Source organism: Siniperca chuatsi, linkage group LG18 (genome assembly GCF_020085105.1).
Source record: "Siniperca chuatsi isolate FFG_IHB_CAS linkage group LG18, ASM2008510v1, whole genome shotgun sequence".
NCBI classification, from domain to species: domain Eukaryota; kingdom Metazoa; phylum Chordata; class Actinopteri; order Centrarchiformes; family Sinipercidae; genus Siniperca; species Siniperca chuatsi.
Genome location: NC_058059.1, coordinates 3378986 through 3393821, shown reverse-complemented (window position 1 = coordinate 3393821; position 14836 = coordinate 3378986). Strand labels below are relative to the sequence as shown.

The following is a 14836-nucleotide window of genomic DNA, read 5'->3' as shown; positions in this document are numbered from 1 at the left end:
TATGTTAGCAAACTTTAGATAGATACTGCTGTGTAACTGACATTACTGAGTGTGTTCACTGACTTTATGACTCTTCTGTTTTTGTGCCTTTGATAAATTCATTCTTTAATAATGAAGAAAACAAACTGGTTTTGTTGCTCGATGTTCTGAATAAAATGTACCTTGATTGCTGAATACTGAGTTACATGTTGATGATGTTGGCCTGCAGTAATAATGCAGTCTGCCTGTCTACTTCGCAGAGTTTGCTCCAGCAGTGAGACAGAGAGTGAAGCCGGAGATCTGTTAGAGCAACAGTTTGAGGAGCTGAACAACAAACTCACCTCAGCCACCGACCCCACAGGCTACCTCCGCATGGTGTCCAGAAATAACCTCTTTAACAGGTTTGATTTTGGTTTTGAATGATTTTTAGCCACACCAGTGGCCAGGCTCTATGGATGGGAACGTTGGTCAGTCAGTCAGTCTGCCACTTTGGTCCAGACTGAAATATCTCAAAGATTATTGGATAGATTGACATGAAACTTTTGCACAGACATTCATGGTCCCCAGAGGATGAATCGTACTGACTTTGGTGATCCCCTGATTTTTCCTCTAGCGCCACCATTAGATTGACATTTGTGGTTCTGAGTGAAATATCTCAACAACTATACAACTTGCCATGAAAATGGATACAAACATTCATGTCCCCCACAGGATGAACTGTAATCACTTTGGTGATCCCTTAGCTTTTCTTTTAGCGCCATCATCAGGTCAAACTTTTTAATTTGTCCAATACTTTAGGTTTATGGCCAAATACCTGCAAAACTAATGCCATTTTCATATTTTTTTGTGCTAATTAGCTAATGCTAGCCTGATAAGATGGTTAACATGGTAAACATTATACCTGCTAAACATCAGCATGTTAGCATTGTCAGTGTGAGCATGTTAGCCTGCTGACGGTAGCAACATGCTAACATACCTAAGTACAGCCTCACAGAGCCGCTAGCATGGCTGTAGACTCTTAGTCTTGTTATGTTATTGATTTCAAACAGAATAAGTGTGTGTATTGTATCTGCCATGTGTGTGTTTATGCTTCTTACAGAAGCTGTCAGAGCATGACGAGTCTGTACAGCGCCACAGTATCTCCAGTGAAGGACAGCTTATCCTCTCCTCTTTGCCGACCAAGTAACATCAGCAAACCTCCTCTACGAGCCCTTTATGACTTACTCATAGCACCAATGGAAGGGGTATGTGTGTGTGTGTCCTGTATATTTCAATGGATTGCATGTTTGCATTTCTGCTTTTTTAACTTAATCTTTTTGTCTTCTTTTCTCTCTAGGGCCTGATGCACAGTAGTGGACCCGTGGCCAGAAACAGACAGCTCGTATTAGTGCTGGAGGGAGAATTGTACTTGATCCCATTTGCCTTGCTCAAAGGCAGCTCCTCTAATGAGTACCTTTATGAAAGGTTCAGTCTAATTTCTGTACCTTCTTTAGCCAGCTTGGGAGCCACAATCAAGGTAGGCAAATCATATATTTTTTTTAATCTTTATCTTCAACACTGTATTGGTCCCCTTAGTTTGTATTAATAAATGTAAATTGATGGATTTTTGTTTTGTTTTGTTAAATCGATGAATTCTCCTTATAATGTTCTGCTGCCCCCGCATAGCCCCTCATTAGCGCTATGTGATTTTATGTTTAAGATAGTGTAACAGCGATATGATTAGTATATTTTCACATTTTTGGCACCTTAAGTGATCTCTATAAAAATGTAAACACGTATCTGATAACCTGTGTTCAACCCACAGCCTCATCCTCGCCGCGGTGGACCCTTACTTTGCTCAGATGGAGGTTCAGTGGCTGCAGTGGTTGGGGCTCCTCACCTGCCCCCCTCTGTGATGGACCGCTGGTTGTGGGGCCCTTTACCTTCAGCCCAAGATGAAGCTCTTTGGCTGGGGGAACAGCTGGGATGTCATCCCCTAACTGGAGCGAATGCCACAAAGGAGCGTGTGCTTGCAGCTCTGAGTCAGACAGAGTGCGTTCACTTTGCGACGCATATATCCTGGAAGCTCGCAGCTTTGGTCCTCGCCCCCAGCCAAGAGCATGCTAGAGGAGAGGGGGCAGGTGGCCGACCCAGGGAGAAGTCACCGTGTGGGGCATCGACCTTGGGCGAGACTGCAGATCAGGACGGAGAGATCAAGGGTTCGTTCACCAAGAGTCACAGCAGCCCAGAGAGATTCAGAGGAGATAAAACGAGTGAGGATGGGGAAAGTGTGTGTGAAGTGGAGAGTGTGTGCGACAGTCCACCACTTCATGACTTCCTCCTCACTGCTGCTGATATACTGGACCTGTGCTTGACCGTCAAATTGGTGGTTCTGAGGTATAACTTTTCACAGATTTAACGTTTTACAAAGCCTGTTAGGTTCGACCGATCCACCTGACCTCTGAGTCCTTGTCACCTCAGGTTGTACCCGGAGTCGAGCAGCAGGGTGACAGCTGACGGGGTGGTGGGTCTGACCCGAGCCTTCTTGGCTGCAGGGGTCCAGTGTGTGTGCGTCTCCCTGTGGCCTGTACCGATAGCTGCCTCCAAACTTTTCACACACAACTTCTACACGGCCCTTCTCAACGGAACCAAAGCTAGTGCAGCTCTGATGGAGGCCATGAAGACCCTGCAGAGCAGCAAGCACTTCTCACACCCCTCCAACTGGGCTGGTGAGCAAACAACCTGTGACATAAACACTCAAGGTCCACTAACTAGCTTTCAACCACATCTCACAGTCGTCATCAGCTGATAGAGTTTGCTCAGTTGTCATGGAGTAGGCTTAGTTTTCATCACGTGACCTAAGTATGGGACTTCTGAGCAAACGCCATTTGCAGATTAAGACCATGAGATGCAGTTGAAAGCTCTGGAAAATGCTTGTAAGTGGACCTTGAGAAAGGGTTTTTTGTTGTTGTTGTTAAATTATTATTTCCCAGGTAAAGCCTGAACTTTTATGCTCAACTCAGGATTATGTTATGTGGTGAAACTATATAAGACAAACTGCATATATATAGGAACTGCCTATATATTGCAATAAATATGCACAAAGTCACTCCACAAAGATGATTTTGGGTCGATATCACCTGTTTGCCGTCTATTATTGTTATTCAGCTGATCATAGTACTTGTCAGCTGGTAGTTCTTGCTTACCCAAATCAAAGTTGTGATTTGATATCAGCATTGTGATTGGCTGCAAAAAGTTTCAGCTTAGTCGCACAGAACCTTTCAGTTAATTGCAGGTGCTGATAAACGATTGATTCAGCTGCACGAGGGCGTAGGTTTGGTTTCAGAACTGGGGGGCAATTAAGTAAAAGAAAAAAATTCGAGAGAGAGAGAGAAACTATGATAAAATTGGTTATTGGTTTGCTCTGTGCTTTACTGTCATATCTTTGACTGATGTTTGCAAGTCTTCTCTCAGGCTGCATACAGCCTCAACAACCTCCACCAATAAGGTAGGGCAGCCTAAATGTAGCCTGAGAGGTGAAACCCAGGGCAAATAAAGTCACAAAGCACACGCAGCACCACTCGCTGCCACTAGTTTGTTCAGAGAGACTTTTATAAGAAAAGCAATAAGAAATATTAAAAGTGAGGGGGACATGCGCATACAGACAACTAAGTTGGATGACCAAGTGTCAGCTGTGCCTGAAACCAGGGTAGAAAGTTAAGTTGATCTCAAGGTGAAGTCCCTAAATGTTCATTTGGTCCTGACGAAAATAGACGAGGACCAAAACAGCAAGCTGGGACAGTATATGGAACAGTACGTTCTAAATTTCTCACACATTTCTACCATTTATTATATGTACAGTATGCTAAAAATCATTTATAGGACTTTAGTCTCAATCTACAACTGGAAAACAAGTAATTTAGTTAATATTTCCTCTGCTCCTTGTTAATGTACAAGACAAACTAGTGGAGGTTTCATTAGTCACAGAGTCAGAGAGACATGTTTACAGTTACGGATAGCTGATTTGGATCACCTTACGTTGTTATTCTGCCCAGTCCTCTCTCCCACTCCTCACATCTAGTCTGATGCATTTTTTCCAAATCACACAATAAGCAGAAAGAAGCTCCAAACTGTGTGCAGCAATACTTTGGATTAATCTCCCAAGTTAAATCAAAATGACATCATCTAATGTTTAAATGTCTTCTCCGTGCGTGTGTGTGTTTTTCTTCAGGTTACATGCTGATTGGCAGTGATGTGAAGCTGAACAGCCCCATGTCGCTGGTTGGCCAAGCCTTGGCAGAGATCCTCCAGTACCCAGAGAGGGCCAGGGATGCCCTCAGAGTGCTGTTACACTTGGTGAGGCGCCTTCACACGTCAGTGTCACTGTTTATAAAAGCCTAGACACATCATTATCAATTTAACCCCCCTTAAGATGAATTTGAACCTCAGAATCATATTAGTTTTATGAGTCGACAGCCAACTTACTCATCATACGACAGAGTATTTGTGCCACTGTTAGAACAAATTAATTTGAGATTTCGAGAATTAAGTCATAATATAATCAGAAAAAGTTGTGATAATTCGAGAATGAAGTCATTTTTCGAGGAAAAAAGTTATAATATTTCGGAAAAAAGTCATAATAGAATAGGTTGCTTCTAGTCAACTTGAGGTCATCAACTGCTCTCATCTGTTTACTACTACAGATCTCGTCTTTTCTCTCGTAAACCTTTGACTTTTTTTTCTCGCAATGCTATGACTTTAATCTCAGAATATTACAACTTTATTCTTGAAATCTCGTCGTACTATCAACACTTGTTAATACAGAATACAAATCAGATCTTATAAACGCTTGAAATTCTGCTGTAAATTTAACTTTAAGGGTGACTGTAGCCACATCTTGTCTGATTTAAAAGATCGAAGAGGATCACACTGAATGTAATCTTTCACAAATACAGAATATAGTTCTATATAGAGCTGAAATGATTAGGAGATTAGCTGATTAGTTGATTGTCAGACAATGAATCTGCAACAATTTGGATAATCACTTGATTGTTAAAGTCATTTCTTTTTAAGCAAAAGTGCCAAAAATTCATTATTCTCAAATGTGAATATCGTTTCTATGGTAGTTAACTGATTATCTTTGGGTTTTGGACTGCTTTGATTGACATTTGAAGACATCACCTTGGGCTAAGAGACCAAACATTTAATAGATTCATTGATAAAATGATCAGCAGAGTAATCAATGATAAAAAATAATCGCTTTAGCCGTAGTTCTACATTAAGGTGTTGTTATATTATCCCTAACTTCATGACCTACAATGACCACGAAGTTTTCTTGTTTTTGCCCTTCTGATGGCTTTGCATGACTTTCCTTCCATTCACTGAAAAATAATTTAAATATGTTGCTGAGACAGATTGGAAAAACCTCAATCAATACAAATTTGGTACAGCATAGCTCCATCATCACCATCATCATCAGACCTTCATCAGAGCATGTTGCTAAGTGGTCCCCAAAATGTCATATATGGCAGCTCAAGGTGCATCAGAAAATCCCACAGTGATTAATGAACATGGTTTGAACTGCGTCTCTTTCTCTCCGCAGGTTGAGAAGTCTTTGCAGCGTATTCAGAGTGGTCAGTGTAACCCAATGTACACATCGCAGCAAAGCGTCGAGAACAAGGTCTGTGTCGGCCTTCCTGTCTCTTTGTCTTTAAATGTCCGCCTCTGTGTCTCCCAGTGGAGGAAGAAGTACTCCTTTATTTTACTTAAGTAAAAGTACATAAGTATTAGCATCAAAATATAATTAAAGTACCAAAAGAAAAATAATTTAGCAGAATGGCCCAATTCAGAATAATGTATATATTCTATAATTGGATTATAAATATTGATGCATTAATGTATGTATCAATTTAAAGCTGGTGAAGATGGGGCTAATTTTAACTACTTAAGAAACATGTTGAAATGCAGTGGTGGAAGAAGTACTTCTTGTACCACAGTGTAGAAATACTCTGTTACAAGTAAAAGTCCTGCCTTTCAAAAGTACTCACTATGCAGAATGGCCCATTTCAGAATCATATATATTATATAATTAACTGTAACTATTGATGCATTAATGTGTTCATCACTTTAATGTTGCAGCTGGTAAATGTGGGGCTAATTTTAATTACTCTGTATATCGCTGGGTAGCTCGTGACTTTACCCTCAAGGATCAATAAAGTTTTATCTTAATCTATAATGATACTTGTATGCAGTGGAGTAAAAAAGAATAATATTTCCATTTGAGATGTAGTGGAGTGGAAGTATAAAGTAACAGAAAATTTTAATACTCAAGTAAAGTACAAGCACCTCAAAACTGTACTTCAGTACAGTACTTGAGTAAATTTGCTTAATAACTTTCCACCACTTGTCTCCTCTACTCATGTCCATGTGTCTTGTCTCCCCTCCGTAAGGTCGGTGGGGTGCCCGGGTGGCAGGGACTCCTGTCTGCGGTGGGTTTCCGGTTGGACTTCTCTGGTAGCGGTGCTGGTCTCCCTGCGGCGGTTTTCTTCCCCACCTCAGACCCTGGGGATCGGCTGCAACAGTGCAGCATCACTCTACAGTCCCTGCTCGGTACCACAGCTTTTCCAAAATGTCTCTCATGTCAATCACACTGATAAAATAACAACCTGTTTAGTCCCCCCAGGATCCAGAATTCATGAATTGTGAGCAGTCTGCTATGAAATTACATTTAATTTGTGTATATTACATCAGCTAGAGAATATTTCTGACTGTATTTTCATGTACTTCCAAAATTTGACCATATTAGATGTATAAATAATAACTGTAACTAAAAAAACACAAATACATTTCATGATCAATTTATGAAATCTCTGCTTGAAGGTCTAATTAACCTTCTGTACATCCTCAGGTCTTACTCCTCCAGCTCTGCAGGCTCTCTGTAAACTGGTCACAGTATCTGAGGCCGGAGAACAGCTCATTCATAAGGTACTGCCATGTTGTATAGTAGTGGCACAGTTTTTCATGCCAGTGGTGGAAGAAGTACTCAGATCCTTTACTGAATTACCAATATAACAAATGTAAATATACTTATACATTAGGAGTAAAGCTCTTGCATTCAGAATCTTACTTCAGTAAAAGCACAGCAAAATATACTCAAAGTATAAGTAGTAAAAGTACTGGTTCTGCAGTAAAACATCTCCTGTGACTGATATATACAGTTAGCTAGTTTTAACTACATTATATACAGTTAGCTAGTTTTAACTGTTTTATATACAGTTAGCTAGTTTTAACTACATTATATACAGTTAGCTCGTTTTAACTACATTATATACAGTTAGCTCGTTTTAACTACTTTTATACTGTTAGCTAGTTTTAACTGTTTTATATACAGTTAGCTAGTTTTAACTACATTATATACAGTTAGCTCGTTTTAACTACATTATATACAGTTAGCTAGTTTTAACTACATTATATACAGTTAGCTCGTTTTAACTACTTTTATACTGTTAGCTAGTTTTAACTGCTTTATATACACTTAGCTAAATTTAACTACTTTATAACACTTAGCTAGTTTTAATTACCTTATAAATGGTTAGTTAGTTTTAACTACTTTATAAACGGTTAGTTAGTTTTAATTACTTTATATACACTTAGTTTTAACTTCTTTATATATAGTTAGCTAGTTTTAACTACTTTATATACACTTAGCTAGTTTTAATTACTTTATAAATGGTTAGTTAGTTTTAACTACTTTATTTACAGTTAGCTAGTTTAACTACTTTATAAACAGTTAGTTAGTTTTAATTACTTTAATTACACTTAGCTAGTTTTAACTACTTTATATACAGTTAGCTAGTTTAGTCCAGTAGTTCAAAACATCAGTATTTTTATCAACTCATAGCTTCCCTCGTCAGGATTTTGGCAGCTGGACAGTAAGAAGACAACTGAAATTATAAAAGTGAGTGGGACAAAATAGGATTTTGAAAAGTGAGGGGGACATGCCCTGGAGCATTAAAGCATAAAAGCATAAAAGGACACACTACTACTGACTTTGCTGTAATTTTCTATATCCAGCTACTGTGTTTATTTGTTAGTTACAGGGACCTAGTTACATCACTCTTTGCTAGCTGTAGCCCTCCATATCATATGGGTATCATCAGGTATCATCAACATAAGCATGTCATCATTCATGCATGGCTGAGTGCAGTGACTCAAATCCAACATTTCCGCAGAAATAAACCACTAAAGTTCTGTTTCCTCTTCTCTCATACCCACCACACAAAGGCGGTTAAAAGCATGGTGGGAATGGTAAGTGTTTCGTGATGACATTGCTGACTTGAGTTCAAAGAAAGCGTAAGACTGGTCAAAGCAGGCACACAAAGATAAGATAAGAACACTAAGCTTAATGTTTTATTTGAAAGATCTCTGTGATGTGGGCACAACATCAATCTTGCTTTGATTGAACTGTTAACTCAGACTTGTTAATGATATTTGTTCTTGGAAATTTTAAACTTCTGCGTATCATAGCTGTTCTCTGTTTTCCCTCTCATTCTTCCTTCCAATCATTACTGCCTTTTTCCTCCCTAAAGCTTCACCAAGTGCTGGTGCAGTTGCAGTCAGGCGACAAAGACCAAGACTTTTCACTGGCTCCCATTCAAGTGTCAATAAGTGTGCAGCTCTGGAGGCTTCCAGGCTGCCATGAGTTCCTGGCTGCGCTCGGTGAGTCGTCAATAGAATAAACCAAGTTTGACTTTTATTTTGAAATGAAACTAATTGCTACAAACAGCTCAGACTAGATAACACTACATTTATGAAGTCATAATGAGACTAAATGAGTATAATGAATGAAAACTTAATGTTGCTTATGATAAAAAAGTGATGAAATGTGTCTCTCTCTGATGTTGGAAGAAATATTCAGATGTTTTACTTAAGTAAAAGTAGCAATACCACACTATAAAAATAAAAATACTCCAAAAGTCCTGCATTCAAAGTAAATGTACATTAAGTATTATCAGCAAAATGTATCAAGAGTAAAAGTACTCATATGCCGATTGGTCCCTTAAAGAGTTTTATTTATATATAGTGTTAATTACTTATTGACTTATTGTTACCACTTTCTAATTAGTCATACTTTAAGAGAGTTTTTATAAGTAATTTTAATAATAAGGCTTTATTACTGGTTAATACATCATTTATTAATATTTAATAGATGAATCGCAAGGCATTATCAAGGACAATTTCTGAGGTTGAAAAACATCCATTTTGCTGGTGAACACCCTCCTCCAACATTACTCATTTTGTCTTTTTAGCTTTTTAATTTATCAGGAAGACAATGGATAGTTCAACTACGTACCTACTGGAAAAGTCCTGCAGGACATCTGGACCAAAATGAATTTATTAACAACTTGCTAAAACTTGCAACTGCAGACTTAATCACTTATAAACGCTGTATAACATTTGCCTTTATTAGAAAGTGGTACGCAGTATTTTAGTGCTATAGCTGGTCAAGGGGGTGCTACTTTGAACTACTTTATATGCTGTTGCCTAGTTTAATCAATAATAATGCATTATATTATTTGTATGTAAAATCTTAATCTCTAAAGTACCCAGTAACTATAGCGCTCAAATAAATGTAGTGGAGTAAAAAGCACAATATTTCCCTCTGAAATGTACAGGAGTTAGAAGTATAAATTAGCTTAAAATGGAAATACTCTAGTAAAGTAAAAGTACTTCAAGTACAGTACTTGAGTAAATGTACTTGATTACATTCCTCCACTGTCTCTCTCAGGTTTCGATCTTTGTGAGGTGGGTCAGGAGGAGGTCGTGCTGAAGACGGGAAAGCAGGCCAGCAGGCGCGTCATGCATTTTGCCCTTCAGTCTCTTCTAGCACTCTTTGGTGAGAATAATGCACAACTTTGGACTTTTTTTCAAAACTTTTTCTGTATTCCAACCTGATACTTGACGTTTATTCCCTCTCTGTTTTTAGACTCCACAGAGCTTCCCAAGCGACTGAGCATGGACAGTTCCTCCTCCCTGGAGTCTCTGTCGTCCTCCCAGTCAGCCTCCCAGCCACACTCTTTACCCCTCTCCTTTGGTTGCTACCCACCTCAGCCCTCCTTCTTACCCCCAGTCTGCCCCGACAACCTCTCCTGCGACGCCATCTCCGTCTACAGCCTCAGCTCCCTCGCCTCCTCCCTCAGTTTCCTGTCCCGACCTGAGCCCGCAGGAAGTGACCTCACCAGCCAGCGCTCACATCAGCAGGAGCTAGAGAGACCTCGCGGGGGAGGGGGCCTCTATGCCTCACACCGCCAATCAGGCGGCCCGCCAAGAGGTCGACTGACCAATCACGGAGGAGGATTAACAGGCGAAGGGGAGGAAGAGGAGTATGAGGGGTACTCCATTATAAGCAGTGAGCCGTTAGGACGAGGGCGGAGGGAATGTGACACACTGCCACTACCTGCGGGACACAGACACGGCAGAGGCGGTGCTGCGAGAGGATCTGCTGGGGGTCATGGGTACCCTATTACAATTTCCTCCAAGGGAAGCATCAGCACGCCTACATCTCCAATTAAAGCTCCGTCGTTGCCCCTAAAAGTTCCTGCCAGCCCCAAGCCCAAGCAGGAAATGTAAGTACAGAGTTATTGGTTTGGTCAAAAGGAATGATGTGGTCCTTTCTAAAATGCACTGAAAAGAGATGCAAAGAGGGATGAGGCGCTGTGAATGAGTTTTTTTAGCCACGTTAGCGGCTCTATGGATGGGTGGCGGTCGGTCAGTCGGCCCATCGCTTTGGTCCAGACAGAAATATTTCAACTACCAGATGGATTGGCACGAAATTTTGCACAGACCTTCATGGTTCAAAGCCTCTGCCACCACCAGCAGGTTGACATTTGTGTTTTGGGGTGAAACGTCTGTTTGATGGAAACATGAGGGTCTCCTGGATAATTGGTGGGATTGCTGGGCAAAAGAAATTCTTTCTCATTTTTTTGTCACCTAACTACTTTACAGTTCAACGTAGAAACTTCATTCAAACTTCAAAATGTTCAGCTCATTGAGGACATTATCGGAATTACTTTTAGCGTTCGTATCTTTCATATTTTCCGAAGTATTTAACGTTTTTCGGGAATTCCCCCCCCCCATTAAAATTAATGAATGGTATGTTCAGAGTTAGAGTGGGTGACATCACACGCAGAATGGGGATAAGCTGTAAAACTCTTCTTAAAAATGTCTCTTCAGCTTCCTGGTACTCCCACAATTTTCACTCTTCATACATAATTTTTTCATCAAAACATAAAACAATTCATCCTCTTTCAAATAATTCAATTCAATTATTCAATTTTATTTATATAGCGACAATTCATAACAGAAGTTATCTCATTGCACTTTTCCTATAGAGCAGGTCTAGACCGTACTCTTTATAATATTATTTACAGAGACCCAACAATAAAGTAACTATCTAAGCAAACAGACGTACACATTTTGCGCTATAAGCCTCAAAGTAACAGGAGTGCCATCCAACTGCTCCATTGACTCCAGTATTAACTGTATTTCCCACATTTTTGACATCACAAACACATATTTTACAACAACATCTCCACTCTCTCTTACAGTAAAAATCTAGGTGATAGGAAGTACGCTCTTTGAGTAATAAGCTAGAGTTTGAGCAGTGCCTCTCAGGTTAATATCTATTAAATGAATCCAGCAGTTACCATCACCATGGTTACCATTAATTGCAGGTGGCGACACACAGCTGATTCTTCTTCTCTGAGCTCTGTGGTGCCACAGTAGCTTTATTACAGATAGACACAGGGGTTCTTTACAAACCGTTTTTAACTGTAACTGCTATTTCAACTTTCATTGCTTCCTGCCTCTCCCAGTTTAGCTCCCAGCCATTTATCAAGCAATGCAGTTTAGCTCCCGGCTGTCCATCCAGCAGTGCAGCTCAGCACCGGCTTTTGAGCAGCCAACAATCCCACCATAGTTTCTTCAGAAATTGCATTCTCTAGTTTAACTATACTAGAGATCTCTATCTTATCAAGTCTTTTTTGTCTGTAAGAGTCCTAAAAATCTTATTTTCCTAAAACAAGTGAAAGAAGCTGCCAGTGCAGTGAGTTCATTTCAATAGAAATTAAATTATATTAAGAATTTTCCAGAAATGATTGTCTATATCTTGAAACAAGAAAGAACAAGGCAAGTCACTGCACTAGAATGAAGAAAAATGAAACCTGATTTTACTCTTGAAACCTGAAACAAGGTGATTTGCATCGGAAACAAGCAGAAATATTTCTACTGCACTGGCAAAATTTTCCGCTCTCCACCAGGAGAGTTTCATGTCCATTCACGCCTTGACGTGCTCCAACAGTTTAGGCAGAAAATGTACAGGACTTTTTTGGATGCCCCAAAATAACTCCTCTCCCTTCGCAGCTCTGTATCTTTTGGCCTTTTTGATATTTTATACAGTTCATCAAATGGTAATGTAACAGTTAAAAAAGCATTTATAGTCTAAGCTAATTTGTAACTCTTGTTTCTAGATGGTTCATTTCAATAGAACTGGAAATTTAGCTGTTTTTTTGTTTGTTTGTTTTTTCCAGCTCATCTCCTCAGAGGACTGGGAAAGGGAAAGTTAGCAGCTCTGAGTCGGACCAGTCGAGTACTGAGACAGACAGCACGGTCAAGTCCCAGGAGGAGAGGACGGTACCTGCGGGACAACTGGATCCCCAGGAACTGGCCCAGAAGATTCTGGAGGAGACCCAGAGCCACATGCAAGCTGTGGAGAGCCTGCAGAAAGCAAACATTAGAGGGAAGACACTGAGAGGGCCTGAGGGGAGAGAAGAGGCACATGCCAGGCAGCCTTCTCTGTCTACTCCCACAACCCCAACTTTGACTCCCACTGGAGGAGCACGGGGGTTTCAGCCCTCTGAGACCAGTGCGTTTAGCAGACCACCCAGTAGAGCCAGTCTAAAGGCTTGCTCCTCTCCTCTTTCCCTGTCTAGTCATCTTTCACCCCTCTCCACTTCTCTTTCAACACCTCCCCCAACTCGGCCTAAACCACCATCCCGCTCCTCATCACTGCAGAAAATCAGCTCCGACTACAACAGCCCGGCTCATTCCTCTCCTTCTTTATCTCTCCCTGTGAAAGAGCAGGGTTCACCTTTCCCCATGATTTCCCCAGATGTGCATGCGCAGGCTCAGCTCAAACTGAAATACCCTACCTCACCTTACACTACCCACATCTCACCTTCCCGCTCTCCTGCTGACAGTGCCCCATCGCCAGCCCTTTCCTATTCCTCCACAGGATCTGTTTCAGCCTCCTCCAGCCCTGCAAACACCCCCGAACTGAACCAGCAAAAACAGGATAATAAAGTCCAGGCAATCCATAACTTAAAAACCTTCTGGGCCAACGCTGGCCAGAAACACGAGGGGCCCTTCCCTGCCAGTTTACTCCGAGGTGGGAATAAAAAAATGAGTACAGTTCAGAAAGATGTTTTGGGTTTGCTTAATCTCTCACCTAGACATGAGTCTGTCAGCAAAAATATAGAGAGATCTGAGGATCACAACACTGGCGACAGACCAAATGGTCATCAAAAGCTGGAGGCTAAACCACCTCCACCTCCATCTTCTAATCTTCCCACAAACTCTAAAGGAGGCATCAAACTTCCCTCTGGGAATGGCTACAAGTTTCTCTCCCCTGGACATTTTTTTCCATCTTCTAAGTGTTGAGTTGGGATATTTGCCACCCTGAACTCAGAGCCGGAGGGCCAATCTTCTATTTCATTTTTGGTGTTTGTACTATGACAGAAGCTGTCCATTTGTCAGCCACATTTTTAGCAATACCTGCTGAAGACAAGGATAAAAAAAGTACTGTTTCATACTGACAGTGATTTTACATGTAGTTACTTTTTTTGTGAAGGGATGTTAATGTTTTGAATGTGATGATTGTGCCTTCTTCTGGAGAGAGCTGGAAGGACAAAATGACTCTTAGAGAAGTGTTGAGTCTCTGGCTTTAATTGTGTTTTCATGACTGACTAGAGAGCATGTGTCTCAATGCCTCCATGTACTGTACTTACAGTCTGTTGACTGAATGCCTGAGAAAAGGAGAACATTTTATGTCAACCTAAATGCTCGCAATATTTGTGTAAGCTGACCTGAATTTGATCTTGATTTATTGTGTAATAATTATTGTAAAATGTCATTATTAATGCTTATTGTTGTCATTTATTTTGGAAAGTAAACTGTGTTTTCCAGTCATTATTATACATTTTATAAAGACAATTAAACCAAGGAAGAAGTAAAGAAAACATTTGATATTTTTTATGGAGATTTGATTTTATGTGTGATTGTCAGCTTGGTACCTCTTGCTGTTCAGTGTGTTAGTAACTTTATAATATACAATTTTGCAGCAGTGCCAGACTCCCATTTAGAAATATCTCATTTTTATTCTCAAGAAGTTGACAAATAAAAATGTTCCTTTCCTTGTCTTGCTTTCATGACATAAATCAATTCTGAAGCGAAAAATTCTGCGCACAGTGTTTCCACTTATAATAAACATGAAACTGTAAATCCTACAGTAGATTTCTGAAGTAGTAATGTTTATCTCTATCATACAAAAACTCACTCTAACCCAGTGATGGAAAGTAACTAAGTACATTTACTCAAGTACTGTACTTAAGGGCAATTTTAAGCTACTTTATACTTCTACTCCACCACATTTCAGATGGAAATCTTTTACTTAAATAATAACAATGATCCAATAATATAATACCGACAGGGGCCATTCTGCATAATGTACTTTTGATACTTTTTTTTGCTAATACTTGTGTACTTTTTCTTAGACTTAAGAAACATTTTTAATGCAGGACATTCTCTTGTAATAATAGTATTT

At 40.1% G+C, this 14836-nt stretch overlaps 1 protein-coding gene across 4 annotated transcripts in view; it reads left to right on the top strand.

The window, feature by feature from the left end:
* ttc28 (tetratricopeptide repeat domain 28) overlaps positions 1–14426 on the top strand; it is a 123466-nt gene extending 109040 nt beyond the window's left edge. For 3 of the 4 annotated variants that reach the window (XM_044175298.1, XM_044175301.1, XM_044175300.1), the window contains 14 exons: positions 240–380; positions 1079–1223; positions 1316–1495; positions 1784–2355; positions 2440–2687; positions 4190–4314; positions 5561–5638; positions 6408–6567; positions 6866–6942; positions 8242–8265; positions 8547–8676; positions 9746–9853; positions 9944–10583; positions 12546–14426. In XM_044175298.1, the coding sequence (XP_044031233.1) occupies positions 240–380; positions 1079–1223; positions 1316–1495; positions 1784–2355; positions 2440–2687; positions 4190–4314; positions 5561–5638; positions 6408–6567; positions 6866–6942; positions 8242–8265; positions 8547–8676; positions 9746–9853; positions 9944–10583; positions 12546–13674 (3757 nt within the window). In that variant the 3' untranslated portion in view covers positions 13675–14426. The remainder of the gene's footprint in view (positions 1–239; positions 381–1078; positions 1224–1315; positions 1496–1783; positions 2356–2439; positions 2688–4189; positions 4315–5560; positions 5639–6407; positions 6568–6865; positions 6943–8241; positions 8266–8546; positions 8677–9745; positions 9854–9943; positions 10584–12545) is intronic. The other variant, XM_044175299.1, reaches the window with a different exon arrangement.
* The last annotated feature ends 410 nt before the right edge of the window (positions 14427–14836 follow it).